We start from the raw sequence: 18,814 nt of genomic DNA, 5'->3' as shown, positions 1-18,814 counted from the left end.
GTTCATCGAAATTGACAGTATTTTTTAAAAATAAATGTTGGATTACGTTGGAGGATAACATATATATTTTTATATTTTTCAGTGCGAAAGATCTCCAATGGACTCTGGAGGTGAGGAAAGCGGTGACGACTCGGGAAGCGAACCCGAATCTCCAGGTCAACGGCAACGCAGTCTTTCACCCGAGGGGATGAACTTGCACAGGTATTTGAATTATCATTATTCCAAGTCTGCTCCCTAGTTGGAGTATATGGTGTCCACAAACAGTCTCCAGGCCTCTCTGTCGTCTGCCAGCTCCTGCGCATCCTCCTAAGTCAAGTTCATGTCCCGTAGTTCTTAGATGGATGAACTGCTGACGAACTAACTGTATTTGCAAAAAGCGTAAAACTTATTTACAAATTACAATAGAGATGGAGAACATTTCAGAGAAGGGAATATGGAAGTATATGCATTTACACGGCCTATGGGTTGTCATTGGCTGGTTTAAGTGCCCACATTACACACTGTGTAACATTCACCATTTTGCCTATGTTTGAACATCCATATTTCTTCAATTCGTCCATCTGTTGATTTTAGTGAAGTTTAAAGCTGAAACCTTTATTGTTGTGAAGATATTCATTTGACTGAATTATTTCACATACTAGGCAACCCCTGAATTTTTTTTTCCAATTTTTAAACTTCTTGGACCAGCTGGTTTTATTACAATATTTTGAGTTTTTGTTAATCTTAAAGACTTTTTAAATTTTAAATTTTTTTATTTGTTTGTTTTTCCATTTTTTCGGCCTCGTGCTGTAATGGCCAGTGCGTTTGCCTGACATGCAAAAGGTCTCGGGTTTGATTCCCGACATGGTTAATATAAAATATTGATTTGAAAGGGTGTTTTCACACTAGCATATTTCATAGTCCCTGGACTGGCACCTGAAGAGTAAGACTGATCATCTTCATGTAACAAAAATGATCAAGATACGCTGCGATTGGTGTACCAATGCAGTGTTCTATGCACCATTAGGTGCGGAAAGGGAATGATGATGATGATTTTTCAATACATATATTTATATAGAATTTTCACCACAAAAATACACTTAAAAAAAACAACTTAAAATTAAGCTACCGTAATTTGGAAAAAATGCCCCCAAAGACTTCAGCGTCTGAGCGCGGGCTATTCCTTTTTTAATAATTTATAAGTTTATGGTATATAAATATGGTATGACATAACCATGAAAAGAAAAACAAGATTAACATTTTTTTTATTTTATTTCATTATTTATTTTATTTCATTTTATAAACATAAACGGCAAATCTGCCTTTTACAAACATTTATAATATTAACATATTTGGCTTAATATATTTTTTATTTTTTTTAAAAACATGAATTTCCTTATACCCAAGATTTATAAAAAAAAATATACCAATAATTATAAAAGATATATATTAAAAAAAATAACCTGAAAACTATACAGCATATTCAGTAGAAAGTTTAAATAATAAAACATTCCACAGTAAAACAACAAGAAAATCATAAGTACTGTTTCACACAGCTTGGCAAAGTGAACAAAAAACTGTAGTATATTATGAAATGCATGAATAAATAAATATATATTTTTTTTATTTTTATATAGGAGTTGCTTTATTATTTACCTTGCTTATAATATACAAGGTTTATATTTCAAAAGTGGATTTTTCTGCAATTAAATTTCTTTAAATTTATCTAAACTGTTGGGATCGGGAGGGATATACTAATGTGGGCCAATCAGAAACTTCTCAGCATTTGCTTATGTGGAGAGGAAACCACTCAAAACTCTTCAGGAGAAGCCGGCCTGTTGGCAGTAGTCAACAGGCCTTCCGTTCCACTAGAGGAGTGTTCGGCATTTTCTTCCCTACTTTGGTTTATTTTACCAATAGCCCGCACATTGATCATGTATAATACTACCTCTCGTGTGATATAATTACCATTCACCATCTTTGAAAAAGTTCAAAAGGTTTGTTCTATAGTAACAATACCCTACACTAAATATTTATTTATTTATTTATTTATTTCATTTTATTTGGGATTTTTACAGCTATTACATAAACAAAATAATTAGAAAAATCTTAACAATACTAAAGCCAATTAAAAAAATCCACTGTAAATATAATGACACATAATATATAAGAAAAGAAGTTTAGTAATTTTATTTGTGTGACGTTTGTATTCATGTGTATGTGAATGTGTGTATGCGTGAATGAATGAGGGAGAGGATACATGTGCGTGTGGGAATGAAAGAGGGAGAGAGTGCGTTTGTATGGGTGCGTAAGTATGAAAATAATATATTTGCTTAAAACTTGTAAATTGTATTAAAAATGGTACAATAAAGAGCTTAGTAAAAAGTTAGAAACCTTTTTGTTAAAATTCAAATGACGAAATGATATAAATCGTTTTTTTTTTTTTTTTTTTTTAAGTATGTTAAATTTCAAAACCGTATTCTGAAGAAAAAAAAAAGCATTTTATTTTTTAAATCTAACTGATACACATCGAATGAATAATGTGCGACGAGTCCTATACAATACAGTAGGTAATCACAAAATGCAGTAAATACGAAATAATGACAACAATAAAATAAGGATTGACAATACGCGAACGTTGATTCAAAACGAACACACAAATGCATATTATATGCACCTACATAATATATAAATAAGAATAACATATAAGTTTAATAGAAATGATTCGGATTATAAAAATCAGGTGTCACAAACAGTTGGCCCGCAGTACGGGGATACATAATTATATTAAAAGATCTTCTCACTATAAAACTTATATATGTTCAGGGATAGAGAGCAACGGAGAGGAGGATGCGGACAAAGACAATTTATTACCAATGGCAGTTTTGATAAATTTAATATTTTTGGTAAATATATCTATTTCGTTAAATTTCCTGTTATACGTATCCATAATACGGTTAATCGTAGCGTTTTTTGACGAATTTGTTCTGCATTTAGGTATGTGGAAAAGTTGTGTATAACGCGTTTGTCTCTGTGGTACCTTAAGATGAATGCGGTTAACCAATTCGGGGGAATCTATTTTATCAGATATTATATTGGTGAGTAACACTATATCAGCTGTGGTTCGTCTATCAGCGAGAGTTTGGATATTATGAAAAACGCACGCTTGGCGATAATCTGGAAAATTGAGATGTAATCTACGGTTTAAATTTTTTATAAACATTTTTTGAATTCTTTCAATTTTGCAGGAATGAATTTTATAATAAGGAGACCAGACAGGTGAAGAAAATTCTAGTAAACTACGAACATAAGAAAAATATAATTTTTTAAGAGTATCGGTATTTTGAAACGGTTTGCCTGTGCGTTCTAAAAGTCTAAATCCTAGTGTTCTAAAAGATTTTTCAGTAATACCATCGATGTGACGATTAAAAGTTAATTTTTCATCTAAGAGGATATCTAAATCACGGACTGTTTCGACAGATTTAATATTTGTATTATTTAATTTGTAATTAAAATCGATGGCACGGGTCTTTCTTTTGAATGTTATTTTTAGGCATTTTTCAGGGTTAAGCGATAGTTTATTATTTATACAATAAACCGACAGTCTAGTGAGGTCCTCTTGCATTTTATGACAGTCATTAGTATTTTCAATATTTAAGTATACCTTCATGTCGTCTGCATACATAATGTATTTAGAGTTATTAAAACAATCGCCTATATCATGAACATATACATTGAATAAAAGGGGTCCTAAGTGGCTACCTTGAGGGACACCAGATGGAAGCAAGGAAAAGTCAGAAGAGTGCCCGCCAACGACGACTGCCTGACTCCTTTTACTGATGTAAGAACCAAGCCAACATAAGAGATCTCTATTAATTCCGATTGCTATTAACTTTTTTAAGAGGATTGAATGATCAACACGATCAAACGCCTTTGAATAATCAGTGTAAATAACGTCAGATTGTAATCCCTTGGCCATATACTCAGCAATATCGGTTGTGAAGAGCGTTAAATTAGAAACTACTGGTCGTTTCCGCATAAAACCGTGCTGTTCATTTGGAATGTGTAAAGCAACTTCAGATAAAAGGTGATTATAAACTAACATTTCAAATATTTTGCTAAACACTGGTAAGATTGAGACCGGTCGATAATTCTCAACTTTATTTTTGAGGCCACTTTTATGAATGGGAATGATAAGTGCTCTTTTCCAGTGACTCGGAAAGACTCCATCTTTTAATGAGCGATTGAATATAATTGTTAGAGGTTTGGCAAGTTGATTTGCACATTTGATTGCGAATAATGGAGGAATGTCATCGCTTCCAGCACCTTTGCTAGAATCTAATTTAGTAAGAATTTTACGGACATCGTCGTAAGAAAAGTTAATTGAAGATGTAGCAACATTGCGTGTGCTTTGATGGAGTGGGGAGGTTATGCAGGCTTCATCGATCAAATTGCTTTGAGTATAGACCGAATTAAAATAATTAGAGAAGTGGTTGACTACTTCTTGGGCATTATTAGACACTTGGTTTTTATACTGCATATTCAAGGGAATGTTGTTAGAATTACGTTTACTTTTAATAAAAGACCAAAAATATTTAGGATCGTTCACAATAGCTTTCTCACTTTCGAGTATGAATTTTTTAAAACATTCTTTTTGTATTTTTTTTTTGCCAGGCCCGGAGCAAAACAAATGTATCATAATCACGTGGATTATTGTATTTCTTCCATTTTTTATGATATTTGGATTTCTCCTTAATAATTTTTATGAGAGACGAGCTGTACCAGCGAGGATATGAGTTATTTTTCAGTGTTTTTAGAGGTACAAACTCACTGAGAACATTTTTTAACTCTAAATAAAATTCCCGTGTTGCAGAATTCACACAATCACAATTAGAAAATTTTGTTTCCCAATCAATAGTCGAAAGAAAGGAATTAATACATTCAAATTCCGCGCGCTTAAAATTAAACGCAACACGCTCCACTTCAGGTAGTGTCCGGGCGTTTAAAATATTCAATTCAACAAGAAGTGCTGGATGATGACTATCCTCTTTAACCAATGTAATATCACTACGTTGAACCCTTAATTCTACGTTACTAAGCATTAAATCAAGCAACCTGCCATTTAAGTTCACTGTACCGTTATACTGGTGCAAGTCAGAAAATGACATGCACTCACTCAAAATATAATCTGTACTACCTATGATATGAGGTTTAAGAGGTAGCGAAACAGGATCTCGTTCCCAAGTCATGTGTGGTAGATTAAAATCTCCCATTATTAGGAATTGGTCGTCAGGATTGTCGATGGAGAGCTGGTCTACTAAATCACAGAAATTTTGTAACTGAGAGGTGTGATTGGGGCCACCAGGTATATATACACATGCTACGTGAAGTTGATTGTTATGGTTAAAGTTACCTGAAGGAATGGTGACCCAAGTGCAGTCAGCCTCGCACTGCCAGTTGATATTGTGTTGGGCGCGCAGTGTACGTCGCGCTGCAATAAAGACACCACCTCCGCGAGATCGGCCGGTACTGGATATATCACGGTCACAACGAAACAGATCATATCGATCGTCTATTATTTCGGGGCCAGCTATACCATCAGTAAGCCAGCTCTCCGTGACAGCAATTATATCAAAGTCGTTATTAAGTACACTTTGTGAAAATTTCAGTAGCTTTGTTCTTAAACCCCGCACATTTTGATAGTAAACGCTTAACTCGCCGGTGATGGGTAACTCAATAGTTTAAATAAACAGAAGTCAGCATAAAATATAAAATGAGAAATTACAAGTATTATATAGGTGTCGCACATTAAACATTCCATGTATATCAATAATATACCAAGTGTAAGCATAAGAGTAACATAGGCAAAATATAGGATGGTAGACCACTGGTAAATATTAGAGGTATAAAAAAGAAAAGGTATTGAAGTGGTTCTACTAGGAAAAGAAAAAGTAAGGGAATCGAAATAAAATGTTTGCAAAAATAGGATTAAGCATATTATGTATGAGTATGCGTGTGTTTGTGTAAATGTATGTGTGAAGTATAGTATGTAAACAAATATTAAACTATTTTTTTTAAGTCGTTCTCCTCGCTGATTAGTATGGGTGGCGATTCTTCGTTGCGGCGCACGTATATACGGCAGTTTTTTGTCCATGTAAATTTATGTCCTTTTTCCTTAGCCAGTAGTTTAGTTTTTTGTAACAGAGTCTTATTACACGGAGTCAGATGTTCATTCACGTAAATTGATCGACTCGGTCCGTGGATCCCAATATCAGGTGTGCGAATACCTCTGCATTTACGCGCGCCAGAGATGATGTTGTCCCTCGTTTGTCGACATTTAAGTTTGGCTACTATGTTTTTCGGTCTGCTTTGATTAGCAACTTTAGGAGTTATTCTTGAGGAAAACTCAATATCCTGCCGGTCAATATTTACTCCAGCCTTTTTTGCGACGGAAATAATAATTTCCGCAGTATTTTCTCCAGATTTTTCTGGAACCCCAACCACCTCAATATTTGAAACTCGTGCACGTTGCTCGCGGTCCTCATTAAAACGAAGCACGTTATTTAATTTTAATTTAAGTTCTGCGATTTCTGTCTCGTGCCTCTTAATTTGAGAATTGTTTTCTTCCATATTGTAAGATAAAGATGCAATGGTACTACACAGTTCTTCGCGGAACGCATTCATATCGTCTTTTATTGTGCTGAGAATTTTGAATTCATTTCTCATTAATTTTACCTCTTTAAGAAGCGCGACTAGCAAGTTTGAGTCCTCTTGGTTGGAGACCCCTGCCGGCGATGTACTGTTTACAGGTGATTGTAGGCAGGCAGTACATTTCAGCACTTTACGCCTGTCTGCAGTAAGGCGTTTAGAGGCCGTTGCAGGCAACCCGCCGCAGTTGTAATGGAATGCACCTTTGCATTCCGAACATGTAAATGAGTCACTGACACTCACCGGCTCGGGACATACGGTGCACTTTGTTGAAGCCATTATTTGTATTAACGACAGGCACAATAATAATAAAAGAGATTTGATTTTTGATAATTTAAGAAGATTTACACAGCGAAACACCAATTCTAAAATAGACAAGTCAATCTAAAATGCGTAATTTGTTAGTTTGTTATAAAATTGGAGTGAAATTTTGATTTTAAACTGGTAAAAACTTATTTAATTGTAGGAGAAGATTTCAAAGCGTGACACTTTGTTATAAATATTGTAGTATTCTCTAAATATATGAGATACGTGGGAATAACTATTGCCGAGTTCATGAAGTCTATTTAATACGACATTAAAAGTATACACTCTCCGTGAATTGTGGCTAAAAAACAGTGGCACCTGTCTAGTCATATATGCTGCTATTACAAAACAGGATTTATTTGCAGTATTTAAAAATTGAAGGTGTCTATCTGTTCCACGCTAATACAAGATCTCAAACCTACTTTAAACTGTATCAGAGATTTAAATTTTTGTAATTCCCTAGGTAGGAGACTGAAGGATCTTATACCAACATGTAAAGAGTGCCTCTGTGCGAACTTAGTTCTGCATACTGGAACTGACAGCACACTATCGGATCTATTGCTAATCCGATTAAAATTATTGCTAAATAATTCCCTATTTGTGTGAACATATTTCAGGCACTGAAATAAATATAATTTTCTAAAACTTATGAGTCCACTCTCTACGTATAGTTCATTACTAGGAAATAGTTTATGTTTTTTATACATGATCTTAATTATACTTTTCTGTGCAATTTCTATTGAGCGACTATCCTCTTCCCATCCCATTATACCATATGTTTAAATATGGCATTTTTGATTTTGATTCTAATATGGCATTTTGATTTAATAGCATAATTATACATTTTTACAATTTAAAAAAATTTCACTGGTTATATTTTTACTAAAACTAAAATCCCACCAAGCCACTTTTTGTAGCTTGTAGGTGAAGATTATATTTATACTGACTTAATAATATTATTTACATTTATAAAAACAATGAATAACATATAAAAATTAACAGCCGGAAATATCAGAATAAACATGTTTATACAAATAATAATATATTAATTTATTTTTTAAATACAAGAAAATATATGAAAAAATAAAATATTTACACCTAAGCTACTATTCATATATAAACTCTTGATCGAGTAGCCACTCTCTTATTTTGCTCTTGCCACAATGTGAGTTAAATTTAAGTTCTTTTGGTAATAAATTAAAAATTCTAGGTACTAAATATTTGAGAGTTCTATTTCCATATTTATTACATACTTGGTACTACCAAGCCATCATTAGACGTGAAGCGTGTATTATGGTTATGTTTGAGAGGAAACTTGAATGTATTACTATGAAATTATTCCAAAATGATGCAAAGCCACAGTAGTCCTCGAACAGGCAGAGTTTTGATTGTTTTGTACAGGAGATCATTATTACTTCTTTGTTCGTAAATCTCTGCAGGTACAATTCGCTTAACTATAGAATACTGTAGACCCTGGATCATTTTAATATTAGTTTTAGTCGAGTGTCCCCACGACTTTATACCATATCTTATTATTAATTCTACTAAAGAAAAATAAATAATTTTAAGAGTGATTTTAGGCAAAATAAAAGATAACTTATAAAAAGTACTCACAAGAGTCCGCAATCGATCACAAAGTTTAAATATATGACGATCCCATTTAAAATTATGATCAATAAAAATACCCAAATACTTATACTCCTCCACAAATTCTATGAGTTCACAATTACATGTGTTAGAAATACCATCATGCAAGCAATTTGTGCAATGAGCAATAATATTAGGCAAAACATATTTTTTGGCATGAGGAGATTTTATGTATAAGCATTTAGTCTTTTTTGCATTTATAATGAGACCATTTATTATTATGCATTATGCATTTATAATGAGATGTGATTGAGGATTGAATCAAAGCGTAATATAACATTTTTAATTTTTCTTTGGTTAATTTTTTTTTCAATTTTTGGAAAACATAAGATAAATATCTGATTTTGTCTGTTAGTTAAGCTATATGTTTTTCCCATTTTAGCCTATAATCTAAATGTATTTTGAGTTTTTGATAATTTTAACGACTTTCTAGTGGGTAAAATTCAGCCTTTTGTCTGCAAACATTTGGATAAAAAAATATTATAGTATTTTTTTTTTTAAATAAAAAAGACCAATGACAGGCTTACACCAATTCGGATTTTCTTTTTGCACGGGCGTTGATGTCACCGGTCGCAGTGTTTTTATTCCGTATTTGATCACGTCAATAAGGTTGAAATTGCTTTTTGTATAGTGAACTCATATATTATACTTAAATGTAATTTGTTTCTGAACACGTTTTAAAATTTATAGGGACGCTGGGCCAGAAGGAATATTTGGTCCCGGAGGTCCTGTTCTCTACCCCCCAGGAGTCATCTTGAGTTTAGCTGCTGCAGCACAAGAACAAGGTATAAAATTTGGTAATAAAACAAATATATTATGATCACAGTTGTAATTTAAATTTGTGTGTATTTTTTTTTAAATTTTGGTCTCAGGGTGGGGAAACACTCGCAACACAATTTAAATAATATAACTAAAACACGTTGAGTCTAACTGGAACTCGAAACAGCCTTTACTATAAAGGTTTAAAAATGTTTAGTGAGTTGCCAAAAAGTCTCGGGAAGCTGAAAGCGTCTCCACTTTTCGAGCGAAATGATTTTTGTATATGAGGGATAAGGAAAACTAATTTGTGTAGATTAGGTTAAAGTCTGTTCATTAGAATTTCCAAATAAACAAACCAGCCGTGTGATACCCGACGGAGATTAGCTTATTTCACACATATCATCTTAATCTAAACGGCACGGTAAAATTACAGTTGAACTTGGTTATTACGAGTCAGATGGGGCCGATTGAATTTACTCGTTATAAGCGTAAAGCTAGGGTTTCCTAGGACAGCGGTGCCCGTATTTTAACGGCCGTAGTGAACGGTGATGCAGTGGACAGCCGTCGTAAAGGTGATTAGAGAGTGGTTTCCTAGGAAAACGGTGTTAAATGGTGTTGATAACACCGTTTTCCTAGAAAACCACACTCTAGTCACCTTTACGACGGCTGTCCACTGCATCACCGTTCACTACGGGCGTTAAAATACGGGCACCGCTGTCCTAGGAAACCCTAGCTTAACTCGTTATATCAGAGAAAGGTTTTTTATACAATCGCTATTGCACATTGTCACTCATTTCTCAGTTCTGACCAAACGCTATTAACCCATTCACTTGCCATTACACCGTCAACAGATGCTGCTTCTCCATTTTTCTTTTATAAACAATATTGTGTCGATTTTTAAAACGATCTAATCAACCATTATTACATTTAAAAGATCGTTTTCAAATTGTTTTGCGAACTTTTCCGCTTGCGCCTTCAATATTGGTCCATCGATGGAAAATTCTGCGTTTCTTTGGGCACAAAACCATTGGAGCAATGCTTCATCGACATTAGTACGATCGCACTTTCTATTTTTTTTTTGTGTCCGTGATATTCTTTTCAAATGCAGACAAATAAACATCCTTATTTTTCCACAATGTTCACACTGTGGATGAAAATAGAGAAAACTTTATACGCACTTTCACATTTTTCGCGCCACGTTCGATTTCACAAATAATTGTCACTCTTTCACGAATTTAGAGACATTTCCTCTTGTTAGTAGACATGTTTATAACTCAGGGGTTGGGTTTTAACTGATCTGGTCTAGAACTCATTTGATATCATGTTTTTTGTGTATTGAAATAAGCATAAAACATTAAAAAATCTTTAAAAACCCGTAAAAACCCCCGAAACAAGCATGTCATACATGAACTACAAAAGCAGCTGAAATTGTAACTATAAGCCGAACCGGCACTTACTAAGTTTACAAAGCTTAGATTTTTAAAAAACCGTGTGTGTCCATTTTTCAATATTGTCAGCGCAAAATCCAATTAGGTACTTAGACACTTACATGGCTATCATTAAAACATATCCGATCCCAACGCCCGGCGGTATTTATCCTTCACGTTAGCCGACCGTTTGGATTTTATTACTTAGGTTCTTATTTCGGGAATGATGTTTTTAACAATTAAAGATTTTTTGTGTAATTTTTGACAATATTTTGGTTCGGTATGTCCGAGAAGTAACTCGTCATAACAGTGAATAATCGTATGGAAAAAAACATGAACTAAAATGTCAACTAATGTTTCCTCGTCACATCCGAGATCTCGCTATTTCCGTGATCGTTATAACCGAATTCGACTTGTCATTTTTTAGATTCCTTCGTATCTATTTAAATTTGATAATCTTCATGTTTTTCGGTTTTTTATTATAAAACTACTTAGTTAATGACTTTAATAAAAATATCAGTAAAAACGCCTTTGTTAATATATTATTTAAAAAATATAGGCGTTCTTATAATTTACCCAAATACCTCAATTTTGTTGAACATTTTCAACGAGTTGTAAATAACTCACCATTAGAAAATGGAAATCAAGTTGGGGTAGAGTGGGGTTCGAACCTCGGACCTCTGATCCGTGAGTCCGCAACACTAGCCACAGGACCACAACCCGATCAAAATAAAAAAGTAAAACTTAACAAAAGAGATTGTAATAATATTTTTATCACAATAGTTATTTCGATTTAGCGAGTATTCTCGGGTAAAAATCCTGCAATAAGAAAACCGTCTGAAGATTAGTGAGTCTCATGTTGTACTGGTTATTGCGTTTGCCAGGTATTCAATGAGTAAATAATTGTTAAATAATAAATATCGATCCACCGTATCATGCCGTGTAGATTTTTGCCGAAATGGGCCAATCATGCGATTGCACGCAGTGGGCTCGTGGTTTGCACGTGCACAGCGGTATTCTCCGTGAATATGCGGTAGGTATATTTTTGTTAATGAGGAAGTTCAGCCCTACGGGAAATTGGATACAAACAATGTGTTCTTAAACGCGGTAAAAATAAGAACGTTAAGTTGTCCCGCGAAATTTCTTGAACATTTATGAAAAAAATAATAAAAATGATTTTAATATAAACGAACTACTTTGCGTGCGGTCAATCCGAATCAACAAATGATAAGAGAGTTGTGACAGATTTTCGGTCTACGGTAAGTCAACTCACGAATCAGCAAAACTCATCGCGAAGAAGAGGTAAAGAACTTGTGACGTCACACGCGAAGTAATTTCAAAAAATCTAAACTTTTGAAAATCACAGCGCTGATAATACGATACATAAAATTTAAAAAAATTTACTTAGTTCAATAATCTATCTACAATAAAAAAAAATATTTGTGAACTTTCTCATTAAATGCTTTTTTTTCCCACGTGTAAGAAAAAATATTTGTTTCCAGTTTCCCGTAGCACTGAACTTCCCGATGAAATTTTCACTATTTTCAATATTTTGGATGTATCAATAAAGTTTTAAGAGTGATCTCAACAATCCCAAATATTTTTATTATTGAATTATCGTATACCTACATATGACGTTAACAAAATTAAACATATAAAAATAAATTGGCTTAGTTAACACATAAACATAGAATTAAGAATAGTCCAGAAAGAGCGTAGAATCATATTTGAATACATCGGACTGTGTCCAATAATTCCCTCACTATGCCTCACTTTCGCCGCGTGCAATTTTGATGCCGCCGCGTAATGTTGCACGATGGGAAAAAATATAATTATAATACAAATGTAAGGTAAAAAAAAGCAATCTCTTAATTTCTCTAAAATTTTATCGTGCACGCGGAAATATTGATTGACACAACAGAGTATATAAGTAAAGGCTCATTTAATAAGAGTAATTGAATTAATGAACTTTAAACTTAAAATGTAAAACAGGTTTTATTTTACATAAAACAGATATTTTTATATCATGTCTAATAATATTTGATGTTTTAAAGATAATTTCGGTCAAATGTCCACGATAGAGTTGTTTAATCCGAGATCCAATTTTCATTAGTTCTCTCATTAGATGAACAAAATAGGGTTAAAAAAATTACTACCCTGGCAACATTAACGAAATTTCCATTTTGTTTCTTCGACAATCTGACAGATGGAACAATAATTCAATTTTTAAATAATGCATTTGTGACGTACACATTAATTTTCTAATTACACATGAAATGTGAATGCATCCTGTTTCTTTAAGATCCTAGCAGTATTTCTACACTTTAAAAAGACACAACACGGCATAGTTGAATTCAAATCAGGAGTTGCAAACTGGGCGACGTCTATAAAGAAACTAATGGGTCAAAACGTAAACCTACTCATTTATGAATAGTTTAGTCGCCTTCTGTTTGATGTGCGTATGCGGTTTCTTGACTATTCTTAATTCTATGCACATAATATTTAAGTTAAATATTTAGGACTAACAACAGACAGACAATTGACATGGACCATTCATATCAACAATTTAATTAGCAAAGTGGCAACTTTATCGAGTCTATTTTTTAAAATCAAAAACTTTGTTCCAATAAAGGAAAAAATTTTAATGTATGAAGCATATGTTAAAACTAAAATATGTTATATGCAACTACTATGGGGAACAGGATATCAAAATGACATAAACAGACTACAAAGACAGCAAAATAAAATATTAAAGTTAGTATATGACCTTCCCTATCTAACAGCAACTAAAGAACTTTTTGAACAAACTAAACAATTAAACGTAACTGAACTCTTTAAACTAGAATCTTTAAAATTTATTCATAAATTAGCCACTGATGTAATTGTAGACGAAGAATTAAAACTTGAAAAAAATTGTAGTAAACATGAACACAATACGAGAATTTCAGAAAAATATCATATACAATCTTTTAAAACGAGAAAAGGACAATCGAGACTTATAAACCATGGACTGAAATTATACAATAAACTACCAGACAAAACTAAACAAAAGACTCAGGCAACCTTTACAAAAGATGTTAAAAATATTATTATTAACTGTAGAATTTGAATTTTAAAAGTGAAAACATTTTGTTAAATGTATGTAACCCGTAAGGGTTTATCAATAAAATTTAAATAAAAAAAAAAATAATAAAAAAATTTTTAAAAAAATAAAAAATAAAAATAAAACCACTGAACTTCCTTACTATAGTGTACTAGTTTGTAAATTTGAATTAATTTACAAACTAAACAAAATAGATGCAATCATAATAAAATAAATAGGTACCTGTAGGAGAGAGCAGGTAGGATTCGTACACTTTTTACTCTAAGCCTTGCAAAAGAAAAACGAATAGCTGTTTCAAAATAATTTTAATGATCCTTAATTACCTATATATTATGCTTAAATAATAGTGTTTAGTGTTGATACAAAACTAGGGTGATTTTTCGGAAAAAAAATAAAACTTACAAATGCACACCACACGCGGGCTAGCTTCATACATAGTGTAAAACACATTGATACAATGATAAAAAATGACATTTTTTAATGACTTTAAAAAAAAAACGACTTTGTAAATAACCACTTATTTTTATTTTCTTCTACTGACTGGTTTCAGCCATTTAAAAATAAGTTTCAATATTTAAGATTCTTAAATAACATATTTGTCTCGTTCCAGGAGGAAGTGGGCAGCCCCAGTTCATCACCATCCCTCTGTCCATGGCTATGGCGGCGGCTGCAGCCTCTCACACGACCACCACGGCCTCCCAGCAGCAGGGGAACCAGAGCAGTCAGACCAACGGCCTGCAGGACTTGTCCAGAACCGGCAGAAAGTGACAAGATCCCGGACCCAGGATCTAGGAGACAATACAATACTAATTGCTTTAGGATTTTTAAATTATCACAAATAAAAGAATTCAACGTAATCGCTCTTGATAGTTATTTTCAAGGGATAGTCGCTCCGGATCTGACTTGAAATTCAAGAGATAATCCATTTGGATCACGAAATTCAATGAATGTTTATTCTTGGTTTACCTTGAAATTTAATGTTATAATCACTCTTGGTTGTACTTGAAATTCAAGGGATAATCACTCCTAGTTAGACTTGAAATTTAAGTATGAATCACTCTTGGTTTTCCATGAATTTCAAGTAATGATCACTATTTGCTATCTTGAAATTTAATATAAGCCACTCTTGGATATTTTTATATTTAAGATATAATCACTCTTCGTTTTACATGAAATTTGACTAATGATTGCTCTCGGTGATCTTAAAATATAAGATATAATCACTCTGGGTTTGACTTGAAATTCATGTTATGATCACTGTTGGTTATCTCGAAATTCACTCTAAATATGGTCACTCTTAGTTATCTTGAAATTGAAAATATAAACATTTTTGGTTAAATTTGAAATTCAGGTAATAATAACTTTGGGTTTTACTTGAAATCAAAAGGATACCACTCTTGAAATGCAAGGGATAATCACTGTTTATTTAACTTAAAATTTAAGTTATTATTACTCTTGATTTCACTTAAAATTCAAGGTATTTCCTATCTAAGACTAGATACTAAAATTCAAGCAACAATAACTATTTGATTGAATAATTTCAAAGGATGGTCACGCTTGGCTTGACAATGTTTGAGGAATTCTCAGTTTATCTTGAACACAATGCTTATGTTATAATCATTCTTATTTAAGAATTGACAAGTCAATTTCAAGTCTATTTTTCCCAGAGTAACGTAAAATTAAATGTCCAATCTTGGTTCCAATTACTCGGTAATAAAATTCAAGGCATAAAATGTAATCAATTTGTCTTGATTAAAAAATTCAGCAAATAATTTCTTCTCCATATTCAACTGTCAAAACTCGATTCTTTAAATAGTATTTCTTTCAGCAATAATTTGTTTAGTAGATTTATAAGATAACATACCTCACTATCGCAGAAGATGCGTATAAATTAACCTTTTTACAAGGACACCTCTTAATGTTGCCATAATTCTACCTGAATAAAAACATCCTTCTTATTTTTCTTTTTCGTCTGTCCTAAGTTCTGAGAGTCATGATCATTGGTACTGTTTTACCCAGCTATCCTATGCACAATGCGCCTCCACCCTTCATGGTTCTGCATCCTCTCCACAGAGTATATTGGCAGGCTTGCCTAGGACATTGTCTTCGCCTGGTTGATCCATCGAGCTGTATCTCTGCCTTTGCTTCTTCGTCCTGGTCCACTATCCGTGATTATAATTTTCTCTAGGAGTCACGTTTGGCTATGCATCTGAAGAACTGCAGAATACGTTGGCAGCATGCAGACAATATGTGAACATTCACGCTTAGTTCCAACAGTACGGAGACGTTCGTTCTGGACATTCATGGGATCCTTCTTATTAACCAATTGCATATTGGAATAGACTATCGAAATATCTGCTTCCGTAAATTAATTAAATAAATTATGTTATTATGAATGAAATTTTTAGCAACACAGAGGGAAAACATTTTTGAGAACGGAATATGGTAGTCTAAGAATTTACAGATGATCTGTCATTGGATATCTCTTCCATGTGTTGATTAAACCAACCAGTCCAAGGAGAAATATAAAAATTTATCAGTATTTTCAAGCATTGCCTAGTATGTAGGTAAATAATTCAGCCAGATAAATCTCGCCTGCAACAATAACGGTTTCAGCTCTTTAAACCCTTTGTAGGACACATACTTTTTGTTGATTTGCACCTTGCAAAATGTGTTATTTTTAAACATAACAAACATATTGCATTTGTAAAAGCTGAGTGGAACACTATCTACCTATTACTTTTATTATTAAGATAAAATATTAGATAATAAATACCCCAATTCAGTGTTCCATCTATTTACTGATATGTTTTAGGTGTTCTATAAAGGGTTAACTTCACAAAAATCAACAGATGATTGAAGAAATATGTATTTATTTATTTGCATACATTGGCTCATTGCACGTTATTTGAGACATAAGTCCCAACTCCATGGGACTAAAAGTCCTGTTTTGAGGTGGGACGAGCAATTAGTTGACACAGACAGATAAGTACATCACCACAAATATAGGATCAGAAACTCAAAAAATAATTTTAAAAAACATGTATATGGCACATCAATATAGTAAACAGTAAACTCAAACATTCGGAAAATCATCATCATATTGATGTTCAAACGTAGATAGAATGTTGAATGTTACACTGTATGTCGGTAGTCAGATGGCATAAGGGACTATTTGTAATTTTTTCTTTTTTTTAGTTTTTATCATATAATATTTCAGGAAATACACATAGAAAAAATGAGGAAAAAAACAGCATCATTTAGAATGGTAATTTATTATTGGAAAGTAACACTAAAATATTTTAGTTTGTGGATTAAAGTCTTGAAACTGAGACGTATTTGGGCTATCCTGAACATTTTTGAAAATTACGGATGGTCCCTTCTGCCATCTGACTACCGATGTAATGTTTCCACTTAAATCCACCAATGACAGATCATAATCCCTATAAATGCCTAGACTTTGTTTTTTGTGGATCTCAATCAGATTCTTTCCTTAAATTCCTTATAATTTCTACCCATTTATTTCTTTTTATTGGACTTTTAGTAATGCTAAAACAATATTAAATTGAATACATTTAAAAAAATCGTACTCTTACATAAGTACACCCCTCTGTTGGTGAGAAGACCAGAGTTTGACGTTTGCAAAAAGAATGCTGTATTTAAAAAAATATTTATTTTATATTTTGGAATTCAACCATAAACAAGTACCTAGGTACCTATTTATTAATGAAAAGTCTTATTCCAAGGTAATAGCAGGCAACCCAAGGTTTGGGCAGGACAACATCTGTCGGGTCCACTAGTGTCTTATAAGTTTCTATCAAGTCCCTCTCTTGCCTTAATCTTTCAATGATAAAAGTCCTCGTGCTTTTAATTTGCCGTGGTATGGCATCCTTTTGAGTAATATGTATGAAAAATATAACAAATTTTAGGCATGTCATGGCAAAGGAAAATAAAAATAACACATCATTTTTTGTACTGAAGTGTATTATTTTGTAGTAAATAATTTAATGTTTCTATATAATTAGGTACCGAAATCGATTACAAGCTTATTTATTTAAAGATTTACTGATTGTATTTTATTGTTGTTTATAAAATCTTAAATAAAAAAAAGGTATTTGGGTGCGGTGCGGTGCTTTAAGTATAAAGTGTCTTAAATACTGTCTACAGAACAAAAGTATTGAAAAATATTGTTTTAAACTTTTTCTTTTATTAGTGTTTTGAATGCGCTAGTTTGAATTGTTGTATATGCAAAAGGCCAGTTCGATAATGTATGTATATTTGGTCATAATGAATTCATTAATTATATTAAAAATTCTTAAAAGTACCTACTATCATGATAACTGCGTGTTTGATGTACTTTGTATTTACTAAGTACTAAGTATTTGTTTCCCCGTGCATTTATTTTTTATGTGTAAAAATCTTCAAAATACGAAAATTTCCCGTTTTTACAATAATTACTCAAGTTTTAATGTTTAAATTATAAATCTCTTTCACTTTTAAAAGCTCTCCTGTGTAAAATATTCATAAACAAATTATTTTGACTGTTAATATTATCAATTTGTTCAAAAATAAAATTATAAAGTGTAGACTACTGCCATCTATGAAATAAACTGGACACTAAATATCTTCTGTCAAAACTGGCATTTATCAGCATTTTGTTTTATGTAAAAAATTAACAAAAAATGAACTTTTATAAGATAATTGTAATTTTTAAATAAACGTTTATTTGGTTTCTAATATCGTCCTTTTATTTATTTAATAAAAAATGAAAAATTGTGTTAAACTATGGCCATCTTTTCTGCTCAAACGTGAAATAGTTGATAACTAGTACATAGTAATGATTAATATTTTCCAAAAAAATAATCACAAAATAAATAAGTTTACT

General features: G+C 32.4%; 1 protein-coding gene across 2 annotated transcripts in view; it reads left to right on the top strand.

Annotated features, from left to right (window-relative positions):
* bs (serum response factor blistered) overlaps positions 1-15,887 on the top strand; it is a 318,284-nt gene extending 302,397 nt beyond the window's left edge. Inside the window, exons 3-5 of one of the 2 annotated variants that reach the window (XM_088230062.1) lie at positions 83-201; positions 9,331-9,425; positions 14,540-15,887. In XM_088230062.1, coding sequence (XP_088086188.1) covers positions 83-201; positions 9,331-9,425; positions 14,540-14,697 — 372 coding nt within the window. In that variant the 3' untranslated portion in view covers positions 14,698-15,887. Of the gene's footprint in view, positions 1-82; positions 202-9,330; positions 9,438-14,539 lie in introns of both variants that reach the window. The other variant, XM_088230054.1, reaches the window with a different exon arrangement.
* The last annotated feature ends 2,927 nt before the right edge of the window (positions 15,888-18,814 follow it).

Source organism: Micrasema longulum, unplaced genomic scaffold (genome assembly GCF_059751315.1).
Source record: "Micrasema longulum isolate JH-2025_06_02 unplaced genomic scaffold, ASM5975131v1 h1tg000059l, whole genome shotgun sequence".
Lineage (NCBI taxonomy): Eukaryota > Metazoa > Arthropoda > Insecta > Trichoptera > Brachycentridae > Micrasema > Micrasema longulum.
The sequence above is the reverse complement of the archived record's forward strand: the minus strand, read 5'-3'. Positions and strand labels throughout refer to the sequence as shown.